This window comes from Pollachius pollachius (assembly GCF_949987615.1).
Source record: "Pollachius pollachius genome assembly, chromosome: 16".
NCBI classification, from domain to species: Eukaryota; Metazoa; Chordata; class Actinopteri; order Gadiformes; family Gadidae; genus Pollachius; species Pollachius pollachius.
Window position 1 is genome coordinate 3982736 of NC_136949.1, and position 18689 is coordinate 4001424.

General features: G+C 45.4%; 1 protein-coding gene across 1 annotated transcript; it reads right to left on the reverse strand.

Moving 5' to 3' along the window:
- Positions 1 to 1158: 1158 nt before the first annotated feature.
- prkg3 (protein kinase cGMP-dependent 3) lies at positions 1159 to 16618 on the reverse strand (the record flags this gene model as incomplete). Its single annotated transcript, XM_079754048.1, has 22 exons — positions 16486 to 16618; positions 13126 to 13215; positions 12710 to 12760; positions 12252 to 12378; positions 11411 to 11577; positions 9989 to 10102; positions 9605 to 9710; positions 9343 to 9406; positions 8876 to 8953; positions 8284 to 8372; positions 7973 to 8038; positions 7757 to 7804; positions 7212 to 7253; positions 6454 to 6565; positions 5809 to 5945; positions 5338 to 5427; positions 4647 to 4788; positions 3984 to 4147; positions 3221 to 3337; positions 2869 to 2931; positions 2224 to 2299; positions 1159 to 1245 (listed from the first exon to the last, which is right to left on the reverse strand). Exons 2-22 carry the CDS (start codon positions 13211 to 13213, stop codon positions 1159 to 1161), a joined length of 2028 nt encoding a protein of 675 aa, XP_079610174.1. The 5' UTR covers positions 13214 to 13215; positions 16486 to 16618.
- Between the last annotated feature and the right edge of the window lie 2071 nt (positions 16619 to 18689).

Sequence of the window (18689 nt, forward strand, 5' to 3'; positions counted from 1 at the left end):
GAGAAATTAACTAATTCACGGCGGCCCTTCTGGGCTGCAACGGTTGGCCTGTACTGGTAATGTTTCCCTGCTTTAATAGATTTGAATCAGCATTTTAAAGACCTTTGTTATCGTTGTTTTAAAGGAGCTTTACAAAAAATGATAATAATTGGACCTTAGTTTAGAGTCTTAAAAATAAAGTCAATTATTATTATATATTTAAACAGGAGACCTATTCAATAAATGAACGCATATGTCTAGGATTCTTGCTATTTTGGTAAAAGTGTGCCTTTTGTTTTTGGTTGGTGCTGTAAGTGCCAGTAATCAATCGATTATTCATCAGAAGTCAGTGCTGATTTCTCTCACTGCATTCCCAGCAGTTGTGTGTGAAAAGCTATTCGGCCTGAGCTCTCATTACTGCTACAACATCAGCGTGTTCTCAGCTTTAGGGGTTGGTAATACAGCAGAGAGAGACTCATCTCTTCTCCGTCTCCTTTCATGTCAATTGTTTCCCCCTGGTCTGTGAGAGGAAAGGATGCAGCAAGATCAAGGTTTGCAGCAAAATCTGAAAAGAGGAGAACACCTTCTGATGTTTGCTGAAAGGATGACAGACAGTTGCCTCAACCCATCGGAGACCTTTCATCCACAGGAAATGGAAGGAGAACGTTGAATTCTTGCAGACTTTTAAAAATTGTACTATTTTCAAAGAATACACCAGATTTTTAGGAAGCAACTATGAGGAGCTTGGTAGCGTTTCAGTTATACAAGGAATGTAATTAAAAAGTAAAATCAGCTTGAAAAGTAGCGGCACAGCGGTTTAAAACTGGAAATAAAAAACCAAGATAGCAGCGCAAAAATGTACAAGAGCGCTTTTTATTCTTCAATAAGATCAACGACTGATGTTAATTGATTCAACTTTTTTTGTTTTCCGTTTTATATTTGTTACGCACATTCAATGACAATAAGGAATATTAAACATTTTAATCTCTTTTTAATAGAACAATCTGACTTTATACACATATTTGAACCAATGTCCAGGCACAGATGTAGAATGTAGACGATCGCTCGATAGATCCGTAGAAAATATGCAGATCCCAGAGGAAAACATAGGAGTGATGGAGGTATGGTTCCATGGTCGGGTGGAGGGTTTGGTGGAGGTTGTGGGTGGAGGGTGTGTTGTTAGAAGTCTTTATCCCAACCAGAAAACTCCTCATCCGCCTTGGTCTGGTCGCTGGGGAAACGGTCAAAGTTGATGTAGCAGGGACCCTGTGTGGAGCACCAGAAATACACTCTTCACATATCAAACACACTGAGTGGAGAATACGATAATTACATTTACATTTAGGGCACTTACAATAATTACATTTGTCAGAAGGAAGAGAAACAACAATATATCGCTGCCGCTACACTAAGGATGTTCATAGAAACGAGTGCAAAGCACTAACAATTGTTTGGTTAACCCATTCCCCGTATATAACAAAGATAGCTAGGATAAGATGCTTCACAATGCTAAGTACTATTTTTAAGTGCAAGAACGTAGGGCTGGGCGATTAATCGAATTATGATTGCGGTTTCAATTTTAGCGTCAAACAATCATAAAATTAACATAATCTAGTTTTTCGTTTTTATTTTTTTATTATAATTTTTTATAATTTTATAGAAAGGGCAGAACAGCTGATACATATCTGTTTATTATTTTAGATTGTAACATTTTCTTTTTGACCATTTTGTGTATTTTTTTAAGGCGAAATTTCAAAGTTCTCAGTTGCAAAGTTTTTTTTGGAAGAGACATGCTGAATAAATAAAACATGTTTTCAAACTCAAAAATAATCGTTTGAATAATCGTGATTTCAATATTGACCAAAATTATCGTAATTGTGATTTTTTTCCAATAATCGAGCAGCCCTACAAGCAGGGCCGGCGCTGACCGTTTCGGTGCCCTAGGCAACTCGACATTAAATTGCGCCCTGGCCAATTATTATTATTATTATTTTTAATATAATTTTTATTAATTAATCAAGGGCGCCACTAGAGGGCGCCCCCAACACATTTGCCGCCCTAGGCGATCGCCTGGGTTGCCTATACTGAGCACTGGCCCTGCCTACAAGGACGTACAAAATACATTAAGTACGTAGACACTGACGATACATATTGAGGACGATATTGATCACAGCCTATGACAAATCCCTGTGCCTGAACCGGCTGGTCTACGCACCCAAACGGACCGAGTCTATTAGGACCTACCTTGCGGACCAGGCGTACGGTGGGTGCCTCTACCTGCCCCACGCGCAGCTTGTGCCAGTTCATCGTGCTGAACCACCTGAGGAGGAGGCAACGCAGACGTCAACACACACACAATGTACTGGAGACATGGAGCTAGGCTAGCCTGCTATAGCAACGACATAGCATAACATGACATGACATAACATCACGTATCAAACTGAAACTAAAGCGGTCGCACAGTGTGATGTTACATTATAATGCTTGCCTCCATTTTGGAAGTATGGAGCATAAGAATGTTTTTGGTAGTGATGGTATTTTCTTCCATTGTTTAGTAGCTAATCTTGAAATTATTTGTCATTATGGGGACGCATTGTTGTGTTTGAAACTAACACAGCGTTTCTCCTGGGAGTCATGGCAAAACGGTATATTTACATATATTTTGAATTTGAAAGTACTACAACTCTCATGAGGTATCACACATCCCAAGATGCATCCTGATGAATAAGCCCTGTGGATGACGGCATTTGTGTTATCGTTAAATCTCAACTAGACACATGCTTCTATCAGTCAAGTATTATCAGAAACACGTTTGATGTGACCAACGGATGAGTTCTAGAAAAATAAAACATTCTATCATTCAATGACATAATACGTTTCCATGGTTACCTGTGGTGGCGAACATCTTTGATGCCATTCTTGGTATTTCCTAGCCTTTGACCCGGCCTGGGCCTGCCAACCAAAGCACAGTTCAAATCCTACATCACCATGAGCTCATGTCAGTTGCTTCTAGCACAAACAGGCTCTTCAAAGCACACATTATGGGTCTGCTCTTTTTATGTACCAGGGCACGGTAATGGACTAAAGAGGACATTGCACTTTGATCTTTGATCATTACTGGTGCTTTGACACACACAAATGAAATACAACTGGCTCAAACGTTGATGTTCTGAGGTCCACACCTGTTTTAGTCTGTTTTAGGATGACACTGACTCAGTGGGAAAAGGTCTATTTATCTCACCTGCACAGCTTGCTGACGATGGACTTGGCCGCTTCGTTCAGGTACGGTGGGTACTTTATGACTCCATCTAGGATCTTGGCGTAGATCTTCTGGGGCTCTGAGCTTGAGAAGGGGGGGCTGGCAGTGGCAGGGGAGCAAACAGCGGAGGTGTTTCATTATTAACTCGAAAAGTAAACGGTTTCACCCGGCTTTTCAACCGTGGCATATTCCGTCGTGCAATAATGCTGCCCCCTACTGGACAAATGAGAGAATGCGGCACCCTACTTGAGAGATGAAGTCCTCAGAGTTTTTCAAAAGATCAACGTGACTTTTGATTCTAATTGAACGTGATTTGTTGTGTCAATAAAAACCGGCTGATGTTTACAGCTATTAGCCTGACATGGCCTGACAAATTCAAAAATGTGTTTTAGACTGAATACTCTCAGTTCATTAGTTTGATTTCAAAGTAGAGTTATTGACAGGCCAGTGATGCAAGTAACGCGTTACTTAGTTACGCGTTACTGGCCTCGGACCACTTTTTTCAGTAACGAGTAATCTAACGCGTTACTATTTCCAAACCAGAAATCAGATAAAAGGTACTCATCAAAGTCACTGTGCGTTACAATTTTGTAAGGAGGACGGAGACCCCAGAGCAAGTAAAACATGAGCCGATTCCTCTGGTTTTCAGGCTATGTGGCTATAGCCCTGTCGGATAAATCAAAACAGTATTCCATACCATGCGGTGCATGGATGCATGGATGCGTCCCAGTGTAAGGTGAGGTACCTTCCGGCCAGCAGCTCATAGATGAGGACGCCCAGCGACCAGAAGTCCACCGCGAGGTCGTGGCCCTGGTTCTTGATGATCTCAGGGGCCATGTACTCTGGGGTCCCCACGAAGGAGTAGGTCTTTTCCCCCCGCACCATGTCCTTGGCGAAGCCGAAGTCCACCTGCACGCACGCACAAATACACACAGACGCACATATTAATGCACGCACACATGCACACATTTACAGACATGCTCACACACAAACACACACACATATTCACACATGCACCCATAATAACACACATGCACATATTATAACACGCACACACACACACACACACACACACACACACACACACACACACAAATGCCTATCAAAATTGCAAATCCTTATCAATTTGTTTATAACCATACACATAAAAAATCTGCCTGTTCACATACACACACTCACACACTCACACACAAGCATACACACACACACACACACACACACACACACGCAAACACAGATGAACACAAACATGCTGTAAACATGCATACTTTCCTTATCAATAAGTTTATATGCATAAGCATAAAATAAACATGCCTGATAACACACACGGACACACCCACACACACACACACACACACACACACACACACACACACACACACACACAGCTTAACCCCCCCTGACCCACCAGCTTAACGTAGCCCTTGGAGTCCATCATGAGGTTCTCTGGCTTCAGGTCTCGGTAGAGGATGTTCTTCTTGTGGAGGTACGCGTAAGCCTCCACCACGCAGGCCGCGCAGAACACTGCGATGGGCTCGTCGAAACGCCCTCTGAACCAACAACAACAAACAATAAAACTCCATACACTGTCTACAAAATGGCCACACACACGATCGCTGGCCTTGCGCGTTTCAGGAATGTCGTCCGATGCCTACAGTTGGAGGTAGCTCTCTCTCTTTCTGCCTCTGTCTCTCTCGGTCTCTCTCTCTGTCTCTCTCTCTCTCTGTCTCTCTCTCTCTCTCTGTCTCTCTCTCTCTCGCTGTCTCTCTCTCTCTGTCTCTCTCTCTCTGTCTCTCTCTGTCTCTCTCACTCACTGTCCCCCTCTCTCGCTCTCTCTCCCTGTCTCTCTTTTTCTCTCTCTCTCTCTCTGTCTCTCTCTCTCTCTGTCCCTCACTCTGTCTCTCTCTCTCTCTGTCTCTCTCTCTCTGTCTCTCTCTCTCTCTGTCTCTCTCTCTCTCTCTCTCGCTCTCTCTCCCTGTCCCTCTCTCTTCCGTCATTTAACGTATTTTTGCAAAACATCTGAGGCGATGTGTGCGTGGCCAGACTGGCCAACATGTGTTAGAGGGTTTGAAGGCGTGTGAAGCGGTGGGTTTCCTTACACTTCTTTGAGCTTGGTCCACAGCTCCCCTCCACTGCAGAACTCCATGACCATGTAGATGTACCGGGAGTCTTTGAATGCGCCGTGGAGCCTGGACCATTAGAGAGAGAGACAGAACAGAGGGGAGAGAGAAAAAGAAGAGACAGGGAAAGACAACGGGTTACTGATAGCGACAGACACCCTTTTAGAGAAAGGCTTCTCTTGCAGATTTTCAAAGGAGTCAGCCTCGGTCAGAATCATTTCTCAAATTGCTTTGCGTGAATAATTCCTTTCCAGGCGCCTTTTTCCTTCGTCATTAACGATCCACATCTAACTCGGACCTTAAAGGGCCCCAGCCATGGGACATAGTGACATCACAAGTGTACCAGCATACCCACTGGACTGTACCGAGGCGTAGGCTAATCAACACCCCCAGCTGGTGGTAAAATGGGGCCATTTTAAGCTATTAAGAGTTTGTGACCAATCAGCTGACCTGACGATGAAGTCACACTGGATTGCTTTAAGGATCTTCTTCTCGAACAGCATGTGCTCCTCCTGTCGCTTGGCAACGATGTGCTTCTTGCTGACGCGCTTCATGGCGTAGTATTTCCCGTGTTTCACGGAGGTGACCTTCAGCACCCCAGATCAATACAAAGAATTACGGTGAGTAGTGAAGAGGGGTTGTGTTCGATTTACAGTGGCCTTTATGACACAAAAAGGCACTTAGCAATCGACATGCATGAATGGATGGATGATCCATCACACCCACACACACATACACACATATGCATACAGCTATACACACACACATCCACGGCAACACAGACAGAGATATACACACGTAGACACACGAACACAGACACATACATGAAGAAACGCGCACACACACATACACATATGAAGATACGCATACACACCCAAACACACCCACACAAACACATGGAGTTACGCACAAACACACACACATACACAGACACACACAAACACACACACACACAGATAGATATGCACACACACACACACAAACACACAGACGCACACATATGAAGGACGTGGAGGGACGCACAGAAGCACACAATCACACACACACACACACACACACACACACACTCACACACACACACACACACACACTTACCAGGCTAACGCGGCCAAAGCCCCCCACTCCTAGTGTGACAGCCTCTCCCTGGTAGCGGCCCTCCTGGTACAAGGCCGGGACCAGGTCTTTGAACTTCAGGGACGTGTGGAGACTGAGGAGGAGGAGGAGGAGGAGGAAGAGGAGGAGGAGGAGGAGGAAGAAGAGGAGGAGGAGGAGGAGGAGGAGGAAGAGGAGGAGGAGGAGGAGGAGGAAGAGGAGAAGGAGGAGAAGGAGGAGGAGGAGGAGGAGAAGGAGGAGGAGGAGGAGAAGGAGGAGGAGGAAGAGGAGGAGGAGGAGAAGAAAAATACAGTAAATCTGATAACCATACCAAAACTAACACAACAAGCAGTATCTTTCTCCCGTCCATCTTGCAGTAAGTCTAGCGGTATAATTAGCTGGTAAAAAAAACTTAATTTACACATATACTTGGTTAGAACGACTTTAAAATGAGTACACTTTTATTTATTGGGTCAACTGTGTTTTCCTAGAATAAAAAGTGTGAGTCGACAACTCTGAGTCAAAGATCGTTAAAACAAAAACCTGTCACTGAAGCAACAGCCGCACAACGATTGCATCTTAACCTCTAGGATGCTCGTTCTTGTTGTGTAACACTCTTCCAGACACCTCAGGCCTGTGATTAGTGAGTTGGAGGTTTCATAACGTCTTAACGATGATTAAATCGGACAAACACACAGAAGAACGGACAGACGGGACGACAGACGGACATAAAGAAGACAGACAGACAGACAGATTCTTACCTGTGGTTCTCTGGAGTTTCAGCCTCCTGCAGCACTTTGGTACTAGAGATGGAGGAGAGAGAAGAGGAGAGGAGAGATGGAGGAGAGAGGAGAGGAGAGGAGAGATGGAGGAGGGGAGAGGAGAGATGGAGGGGAGAGGAGAGATTTTTGAAAAAAAAAGTCAGCTGCAGTCAGAATGATTTCTAAAGTTAATTTCTAAGTTCAAAAACTGCCCTGCCATGTGACCTAGTGACATCACAGGTGGGAGTGTCTACCTGGATGTATGGAGGAGAGATGAGATGGAGGAGAGGAGAGGAGAGATGGAGGAGAGGAGCGGAGAGGAGAGATGGAAGAGAGGAGAGGAGAGGAGAGGAGAGGAGAGGAGAGCAGAGGAGAGGAGAGCAGGAATGGAAAAGAGTAGAGATAGATGACAGGAGAGTTGTAAGACAGAAAGCTCATCAGTGTATGCTCTCACACAAACTGTAGTGTTAATTTTAGTTTCGTACAAAGAGGTGTCAGAAAAGGAGTGAGAGGGGAAATAAACGTTATCTCCTCCGAGGACATACTCATCGAAAAGCTCCAGGTGTTCCACAGGGATGGTCTCCTCAAACACCCTGAGATTCAAAGAAACAACACAGGTGAAGACAGGTGTTTGCTTGCAAATGGGATCTGGTTTCAACAATTACTGAGCAGAATCCTCTCCGTTTGTCGTGACAGAGCAAAGACACCCAGAGAGCTGTGATATCCATTGTACACATGAGCGGTTCTAAATGAGAACTCACTCTTTGTCGATGGATAAACACGTGACCGGGCCGTCGGCCGTGCACGTAGCCGTCCTCCTCACCTCCCTGCACATCCCCCCGAGGGGCAGAAAAACATTCATCCACATGATACTATAAAAATACTCAAAAGAAAGATTAACGGAAAACACCAAAAATATGAAATCGTTAGACGGGTCGAAGGCGATATGAAACTCTAACTATCACGCACGCAGAATGTTAAAATACAAAGCTGCTTAACTAAGTAACGAGCAACATTCCGATCACACAGCGTTCCGTCTGCCGCACTCCGATCAAACCGTTGCTATGGTTACCGGATGAGGGCCTGCTCCCCGAAATGCTCTCCCTTCCCCATCCGGCGGATCTGCTTCTGAGAGCCGTTCACGTTCTTCGACACCAGAACCTTTAGGGTGGACACAGAGACCATGGAAGAGGGGAACAGAAGAGGGTGAAGAGTTTAGATTCAGTTCAATAAAATCTATTTTATTTCTATAGACCTTAATCACAGGTTCAGTCTCGAAGGGCTTAACAGGCCATGTAGTTATGAACCCCCCCCCCCCCCCCCCCCCTCCGACCCTAGCCCCCCAGAGGGCAAGAAAAACCTCCCTTAATTAGCAAGGAATAAATCTTGAGAAGGAATGCAGAGTGGGGGATCCCTCCTTCCAGGGATGGTCAGGAGTGCAATGCAATAATGCAATGCAATGATTTACATACATACATTCAGGCAAAACACCAGCAATCATTTCGTTTATAAAACAAATGTCTATGGTGATGGCTGCTGCTTGGATACCTAGTTGTGAAACATGTCTTGCGTTTTGAACCTCGTCCAACGATGTGTGAGACGGTGAGAAACACACAGGGGTGAGCAACACAGTGTGATGCAACATCAGATCGACACCAGCTCACCTCGCCTTTGAGGATGATGTAGAAGGTGTTTCCCTCCGCTCCTTCTCGCACGATGGTGTCCTTGTCCTGGTACTTGACCTGAGACACACAAAACAGAGCGCACACAACACTCTTCAGATACTATAACACCAACCCCGACGCAATGTAGACAGACACTAGTTTCAAGTACTAAAACATTTGTCCTTAAAAATATTTTAAAAAAAACTAGTAGAAAGGAAAGGTTGGACAATAGTAGATTTAGATTTATCTGATGATAACCACTAAGCTTCTACTGTTTAACACTGTTAGACATAAGGGCGTAGGAACCGGGGGGGACGGAGGGGACGTGTCCCCTCCAATATCGGAGACAGGCGCATTTGTCCCACCTAAAAATGATACCGGATCTGTCAGGTTTCCGATATGTGTCCCCCCCAATGTTAAACTCATTCCTACGCCCCTGGTTAGACATATCCACTGAGAGTCCCTACCTCCTCCATGGAATCGATGATCTTAGACAGCTGGACATCGTTCAGGTCCTTCAGAGTTCTGGACCTGAGGACAAGAACACAGAGACAAAGGGGCTTTGAAAACTACTACGGAAGTCCATCTGGCCAAAACAGACCCTGTGCGGAACCGTTTAGCAAAATCACAGTCAAAATCAAGTGCTACATTATCAGTGAGACGTAGCCGTTGTACACGATAACGTAAATGTGAATTCCAGTGACACAGGGCCGTGTTATCTCCACTCACGTCTTCAGGAAGCCCAGTAGCTCCCCACGTTTCTTCTTGGACTTGTTGGTCATGATGGTCCGGTACGTCTGCCTCTCCATGCACCACAGCCGCACCGCAGACTTGGCTGGAAGCACACATCCGCTAGTAAGAGCTAGTCCCGAAGCATATCATAGTCCGACAGTTACCTAGTTTTGGGACACGTTTAGTCAAAGCAATTTACATTGAACTCGGATACCTGAGTGTCCTTAAAGAGCAAGTAAGGGGTCAGGCGTCCTGCTCAAGGTTAGCTTGGACAGCGGGGATCGAACCCAGTATCCTGCCGGCACTATCTTCAGTGATGGACCCCCTGTGATACCCATGCACCTCACAGAGGCATCAAAAGTCGCAAGGGCGGTTCCGTACCTTTGACCGTGGCCGTGCGCTTGCAGTTATACAAGATGGCCAGCTCACCGAAGACATCGCCGCACGTCAGGGATCTGAGCTGTCGACCCCCCTGGGTGACGACAAGCTCCCCCGCTGAGAGAGAGCGAGAGGGAGAGAGAGAGAGAGAGAGAGAGAGAGAGAGAGAGAGAGAGAGAGAGAGAGAGAGAGAGAGAGAGAGAGGGAAAGAGAGGGATAGAGAAAGAGAGAGAGATAGAGAGAGAGCGAGTGAGAGAGAAAGAGAGCGCGAGAGAGAGTGTGAGAGAGAGCGAAAGTGAGAGGGAGAGAGATGAGCGCGAGAGAGAGAGAGAGTGAACGAGAGGGAGAAAGAGAGAGAGTAAGCGAAGGAGCGAGAGCGAGAGGGAAAGAGAGAGAGCGAGAGAGAGAGAGAAAGAGTGAACGAGAGCGAGAGGGAGAGACAGAGAGCGAGAGAGAGAGAGAGAGAACGAGAGGGCGAAAGTGAGAGAGAGGGAGTGATAGAGAGAGCGAGAGCAAGAGAGTAAGCGAGAGAGAGAGAGAGCGAGAGAGGGTGACAGAGCGAGAGAGAGAGAATGAGTGTGAGCGAGAGGGAGAGAGAGAGTGGGCGAGAGGAAGAGAGTGAGAGAGAGAGAGATAGATAGATAGATAGATAGATAGATAGATAGATAGATAGATAGACAGACAGACAGACAGACAGACAGACAGACAGACAGACAGGCAGAGAGAGAGAGAGAGAGAGAGAGAGAGAGAGAGATCATCATCATCATCAGAATCACGTGGAGACAGGGAGACGGAGACAGCGACACATAAACACATGAACGGCCGGACAAAGAAAAAGAAATCGGCCGGACAGAGAGCGTTTGCCTATCGAGCCCCCTTCCTATGGAATAGGCTGCCACAAGTGATCAGGGAAGCTGACTCTGTGGAGCTATTCAAAGGAAAGCTCAAAACGCACCTCTACGATCTTGCATTTGGAACATAGGATTGTGAAAACGATTGTGAAAATGCGAAGTGAAGACCATTCTGGTTGTTTGTGTTTTGTTAATGCAGTATACATTCCCGCTATGTACTGTTCCGTTCTTATTCACTATTCTGTCTGTTCTAGCATGTTGCGGTGACTGGACTGGATGCCTGGACTCTCCTCATGGTCAACCGGCCAGCACCACATCACCATTTTTGTGCATGTATTTACCTGTATGTCAATTATGGCACCCATTGCACTCCTGACCATCCCTGGAAGAAGGATCCCCCACTATGCGTTTCTTCTCAAGATTTCTTCCTTGCTAATTTCAAGGGAGTTTTTTCTTGCCCTTGTGGGGGCTTGGGTTAAGCCCACTTGTTAAGCCCTTTGAGACTGTAATGGTGATTAAGGGCTATACAAATAAAATTGAATTGAATTGAATTGAATTGAACCCCCAGGTGTACCTGCCACGATGTACATGGTGTCCCCCTCAGAGGCCTCTGCTATGACCTCCTGCCCGGGGCTGAAGTCATGTGACACCAGGAGGTCCACCATCATGGCCGTCTGCTCGTCATCCAGCCGGCTCAGGAAGTCGTTCTTCTGGATCGCCTTGACGATCAGGTTGGTCTCGCTGGGTGAAATTAAAAAATATGTGACTGTGAAAATGGTTTGCTCACGAGCCGTGACGTATAACATTCGTTATAGGAGAGTAGGTACATAACTAGATGTTTGTTGCTGTTGTCTTTGTTGTTACATAACACACAGTGTTTTATAGCTACTGAGTCGTGACCCTTAAGTATTGTTCATGACAGCAGTTTTTACAGTTTATAGCTCCTGTTGTGCTTTATATTCTCTGTAATAACGCTTTACACATGATATATTTCAAACTGAACGAGAAACACTCTGGGATGTCGATGGCAGCCCTGCTCTTGGTAAATGGTAAATGGTACAGCGCTTTTCTCACCAGTGGCCACCCAAAGCGCTTCACAACATTGCCATCATTCACCCATTTATGCACACATTCGAAAAACGACGGCGGAGTCAGCCATGAAAGGCGACAGCCAGCTCGTCGGGAGCAGTTAGGGTTAGGTGCCTTGCTCAGGGACACCTCGACACTCGCTAGAAGGAGCTCCCCGGGGACATCGAACTAGCAACCTTGCGGATACCAGGCAACCCGCTCTACCTCCTGACCTTCCGCCACCCCATTTTCATTTCCTTTGCATTTCATTTGTTGCCGAGCGACATCGCTGTTCCATCTCGCAGTTGATTGCAGCCAATCAGAGGCAGCGGTGGGCTGTCACTCACCTGGTGGTCTTCTTGACCTGTGTGCGGGTGATCTGCAGGCCCTCAGGGATTGGCTCGGGCGCCATGACGGCGGCGCGGCTCTTCCTGACCTCGGGGGCCGCATCATTACTGCTCTGGGAGGGAAACTCTGTGGCGCCGACCAATAGGAACGCAGGGATGGGGAGGTCTGTCAGCTGGAGCTGTTTGTGTGTCTCTATTGATAGATATTAGTTTGTGTACGTGTGCGTGTGTTCTTGTGTGTTTGCATGTGCTTGTGTGTGTGTGTGTGGGTGTTCGCGTGTGTGTGTGTGTGTGTGTGTGCTTGCATGCTTGTGCCATATGTGTATGTGCTTGTGTGTGTGTGTGTGTGTGTGTGTGTGTGTGTGTGTGTGTGTGTGTGTGTGTGTGTGTGTGCTTGTGTGTGTACAGGCGTCGTGCCAGGTGTGTGTGTGTGCGTGTGCGTGCACTGGGCATCTCACCTGTGTCTTCATATTCACTCAACAGCTTCTCTTTCTCCTGGAGTCGTTCCTCTGAAACAACCAATGGAAGAGAGTTACACTCTGCACTCTAACTTCACCAAACAACGCTGATGAACACGAGTCTTCCTCAGCATCGAATGAACCAATCACAAGTCTGACTCATGTTTAACTGCATATTGCAACACTTGATATTTCCACACGGTGATCCTGTTCTTGTTTGGCATTACGTTTGATTCATAATCGTGAGACAGTTTAGAGTTTAGATAGCATATTAGGCTTTGTATATTGTTGTTGATGTGTTGTTGATGTGTTGTTGATGTGTTGTTGATGTGGTTGTTGATGTGTTATTGATGTGTTGTTGATGTGTTGTTGATGTGGTTGTTGTGTTGTTGATGTGGTTGTTGTGTTTCGCCCACCTAGATCCTTGTTCTGCCTCTTCAGTTCCTGGTTGATCTGACACTGTTTCTCCAGCTGCTGCCTCAGCTCCTCCAGTTGTTTCTCCATGGCTGCAGGGAGTGGACGGTAGTACAGCATTACAGTATCACAACACACAGGTCACACGTGGACCACCATGCTGAGCACCATCACGGTGAACCACACACTACACGACAGCCAAACCAGCCACATCGCGGTGACGGACGTGCAGTATGTGGCGGTTCCAACCGACAGGCAGTGCGACAGTTTTCCCTCTGTCACACTGTGGCACTAGCGCAGGATGCTAAAAGCGCGACTACTTTGAGTCCCCTGTAGCGGGGAGGCTTTGAAGTGCTCTCTGCAGGATGAGCTCCAGCACGGCCCCGTCTGAATAATGCAGAGCATCAGCTACGGGAGACGCTTCGGAGACCCCCGACCACCGACCGGTTTTATGCAGGCCTCCTTTACATAACACATGAGCAGGGAACGGCTCGGAGAGACCCAGACGTTATTGGCTTTTACTTGGCAATTTAAGACCTATGATTAGAGTGTTTCAGTATGTCAGACGACCCGGCTGACCCACAGTCCTGATGGTGTTTTCATATTGACTATTTTCTGAACATGAATGCACTGACTAGCTGTACCTTTGTTTCGATTCGTTTCAGGCGACCATTGTACCATATGTCTATCCATTAGGCATCTAATGCTTCCCTGGAAAGCAGATGTTCCTGTGGATTCAGAGAGTTTTTCCTGGCCATTTCGAGAGGGCTTCGGGTTAGGGGGCATCGTAAATGTGGGCATGTTGTATCATTGTAAGGGGACGTCATAAAATGTATGGCCCTTGAGGCTCTAACTGTTAAAGTCCCTGAACATATGGAGTCATCAGTTTGATTGACATCAGCTGGGTCCAACCGGATCCATAGCCAACCAGGAAGGAGGAAGTTAAAGGACATTTTGTAAATCGGCATTTTGTAGGGTTAGCCCTACTGAACCGGGTGAAAAGACTACAACCCTTTCCGTTTCTGGTTCCGGTCCGGTTTCCGTTTCATTTACAAAATGCAGATTTACAAAATGCCAAATAAAACACGACAGAAACTGTATTTCGCTACGATACTTGATGAGGAACATCAACGAACACCACTAACCAATCAATGAGTTTCAAATTTCTGAAAGCGAAGGTTTAGGGGTGTTTTAAGGACAGGTTTGTGAATGCCCATAGCCAGCCGTTGTGAAGCAGGCAGGGGCGATTCGAAATTAGCCAAATACTGGAGACAGGACCAATGTTCAAAATTTCGGTGTTAACCACTCTATTTCATCCTAGATAAACCAGAAAGGGGGCTCAATGTTCAAAATACCGGAATTGTCCTTTAACATTTAGTTGATATTATTTCTACACAGTGTGTCACAAATGCACGTTAATTTATTAAACAGTGTACGGGCAGAGGACCTATCTCTGCCAGTTCAGTCTACTGGTCCTAGTGCACTGGGACATAAAAAGAACACGCCCTTAATTAGTGTTATGACTGACAGCTGTGTTTGTCCTACAATGATGGTCCTTTAATTAAAAATGGTATGTAAAGAGTATGGCCGGCTTGTCCCTAACATTTGTGATTGGTCGAGCTTATGATGAACACCGTTGGTCGTTTAGGTGTCACTCCTCATCGTAGATGTCCCACCTTAATATCTCCAGTTACAGATATGGGACTTAACTTTATATGTGTGCATCTACAGTTAACACTTTTTTTATCATTGCTTTGACTTTTGCACTAGAGATGCCAAAAACACTAAACCAATGAAATTTTTATACCAAAAAACAAAAACTTTGAAGCAAATCCAGGTTTTTGGAGACACAGAGACGTTAAGGTCTGTAAAAATTAAATGGACCTGACTTAAAGTCCCGTAATTTGCAGGTAGTGTGGTTCTGTTTGAGTGACATGTTTTCTCATTTTGAGATCCATTTATAATGTGGAGAACTCATCTGAAATGATCAAAGCAGACACATTGATCCCCTCTCGTCCTCAGGCCTTGATATTCATATCGTCATATCGGTTATAAAATCATATTGGTGCACACAGACAAGTACACACACAAAATACAATTTCCTCCCTTCTGGTAACCTTTCCATCGATAAGTTTACAATAGCCCTGATTGTGATAAATGACCACCATTAAACTTTAGCCGTCAATTACAAATAGCATTTGTAGTGTGTGTGTTTTTTGTGTGTGTGTGTGTGTGTGTGCGTGCGTGCGTGCGGGCGGGCGGGCGTGCGTGCGTGCGAGCGTGTGTGTGTATTCCATATTGAACCATCAAACACATTGCATCAGTTTAAAATGTGGCGTTGCACTATCAATCAGACCTGCTTAAATACTAAGGGTGGCACAGCCCGAGTGTGTTTGGCTGTAATCATTTGGTTGACCCTAATCACCACGCTCTCACCTTGGACATTGGACATCGGAGGTGGGGTTGAAACTCAACAGTCTGCCCATTGTTGAATAGACATTGTGGACTGTTCCTGTGTTATTTATATGGATGGACCACATAAAGCTAGTTTTAATTTATTTAAAGAACCATTCTCTCCGTGTTAGAGGGTTTAGAGGAGAGGTTGTTCTGGAAGGATCCAGCCATGCTTTGCCTGTGTCTTAAAAGGAGTGGGAGTTCTTGAAGATATGGGGCCTGTTATTAAATCAGTTAAGAATCGATGAGTGAAACTGTATTACATGGGAACAACCTTGTGTTGTAGTCAACAAACCAAATCCAATTTAACTTTATGGTACTGTTGTCATGGTGACCTGACAGTTTGATTTTCCTGCAAGCAAGTTAAACTGCCTTTTTAACACGCACAAGTACCCAAAAAACCTCAACATTACCCATGTCATGAGACGCGAACGCACGAATGACCTTTTTTCGAGTAAAAGTAAAGAAAATTTGGAAAATGTGGCGCAGTTGTGAACGTTGTTGTGTGTTAAACCTTTATGGCCCATGGCTCGGGCCACAATGGAAAGTTACACATCATTACGTAATACCGGTGGTATACCTGGTATGCTGTATGTGTTGCATAAAATAAGCTGAGGTTATGATACTCATGGGGACACACTGAAGGACTGGGCGTGAGCATGGGACCAGATGGGGACAAGACCACCTTTCACAGTAAACGTCATGCCATCGTATCCGGACCCTTTCGCAATTTTTGAATTGCAATTGCCTGATTCCCACGAAATACACAAACTAAAACCAACAACAAATGTGAAAGCTGGCCCAGTCAGTGCCAGATAGTTAAGAGCATGCATGTCTCCGGTCTTCTTTAACACCCAAACCTCTACAGTTCAGAAGGCCTGCAGAGATGTCTTCAGAGCTGCACTCACCTGGAGCCGGCGGTGGAGATTAGGAAGGGTTCAAGTCCAGGTCCTCTGATTGGTATCAGATCAATCTGTAGGAGTCGAAGGGCTAGCCCGGGCTGGAGTGTGTGTAGACGTCTCGCTCTGCAGGTACAGCCGGACTCGGCCCACCGCTGCCAGGTGAATCGTTTTGGATCGGCAGTGGATCGGCGAATGTCCGGGATGCACTCCCTGATCCCATGCAGACTGGACGCACACCTGGGCAGATACAAGCGTGAAGGAGCTGTCAGCGATCTGTCTGGTTCACAGTCACGCACACACGCTGAGCTTCTCCTGGCAGGGCTCTCACCTTCTGCTATTGTCAGGTCCCTATGCCATTATTTTTTTCTCCCTCTCGGTCTATCTCCCTCTCCCTCTCTCTCTCTCTCTCTCTCTCTCTCTCTCTCTCTCTCTCTCTCTCTCTCTCAATATATCTCTCTATCAATCTCAGCAGCTCCGGTATTGAATCATTAACCACCAGGCTCTGAGACTCCGCCCTTCCCATCAGGTGGGAGAAGATAGGGGAGATTTATTTTTTTCCCTAACCCGGGAAATTGTTCATTTGAAAAAATAAATAAATAAATAAAATATTGAATGTTAAATAGATATCTTCAAAATAATAAATTATATAAATACATCGTGTGACTTAAAACTAAAAAATATATTATTTTTGGAGAGCTAATTAATATATAAATAAATTGCCTACCCTACATTTAACAAAGAAAATATGAACGTTGAAATGCAAACATTGCTTCATATTCCATAAGGCACATTTCCCATTCATAGCGAAGCCATGGTGTGTGAGTGATGCAAATCTACCCAGCGCACCTGCATTCCCCTGTGCACCTGACGTGACATTTAATCCGGAGCTGGAATCTAAAATGCTGGAAAAATGTCACCTCTATCAGGATGTTTTTTCCACAGCTGTGAACGTCCCAGGGCCCTAGGGCGTCATTAAAGGTCTCTTAACGAGGAGACGTTCAAGTGTTCACATGGTGGTCGGCAACTCGAGTCTTTATGGCCCTCTTGTTAATCATCGTCAGTCCCTCGGGTTAATCAATCTCCAAAACACACTGGCGAGCTGCAGCAAGTTGCTGTGATAAACCATGGGTCTGGGTCGGGTCTGCTGGCGGTAACGCGCCCGGGTGACCGGCAACAATGCCTGTCGTGACCTTTTCCTGCTCCGAGGTTAAAGACTTGCTGCAAACAAGCAACCAAAAGGAAACAACGCTGTGGTCCTTGAAGGGGTGTGTTGACAGCCGAGCTGAACAGGAAGCGGAGGGTTCAGCCTGCGGGGAACCTGCGGGGAACGCAGCCCGATAAGGAGAGAGGGCGGGGTTTCTCTTCTTGTCTTCGTGCATGTGGATAAAATCGAAATAAAAGACGTGAAATATGATTCGTATTTTATTTCAGTTTAATCGTTTTTTTTTTGTTTTTTTACATTTTTACACATGGCAAATAGTGGTCATTGTGAGAGAAGTTCATTCAAGTGCTGCCAAGCTGGGATTGATATTGCAATGGTTTATAGGCATTAGCAGGGCTGGTGTATTTCATTTGTTACAAAAATAAACACATAATGTAGGACGGAATCGCATGATTCTGAAGTGGTTATTTTAATGCCCATGACAACTGGTAGTGCAAACATTTGACAGCTTCCTAGTATCTCACTTCCCCTTCCAATAGGCTATAATGAGTTGTATTTCCTCTTGCAAAGTCTGGCACGACAACATGTGCACGAATAAACAGAGCAAAACAGGAGCATGGTGACAGAGGCACACATTCATGGTCGTAAATGCAGTACTGTGGATGATATACGAGAGCATAAAACAGTTATTGAACGCTGAGAAAGGCCACAGTGGTCAAACTAAGGAGAATATGTGTACCTTTCACTAAATCCTTTATTTTATTAATAATTAATTAATGTAAATACATATTTATATTAGATACTTATTTTGGTGTCTACCGATACATTCTACACGTAGCATATACATGTATTATACATTGGTTAATTATTAGCCAGTTTCCTAGAAATGTGATTTCTAGGAAAACATTATTTGTCAAACATTACAAGGAAAATAAATAATTACAGCATTCTGTTTCAATGAAAGACATAATGTCACGTCAATGTCATGAAGTCACAGAAAAACAATGACGAACATATTCAGCAAACAGCAGTGGCATCTTTGGAAAAA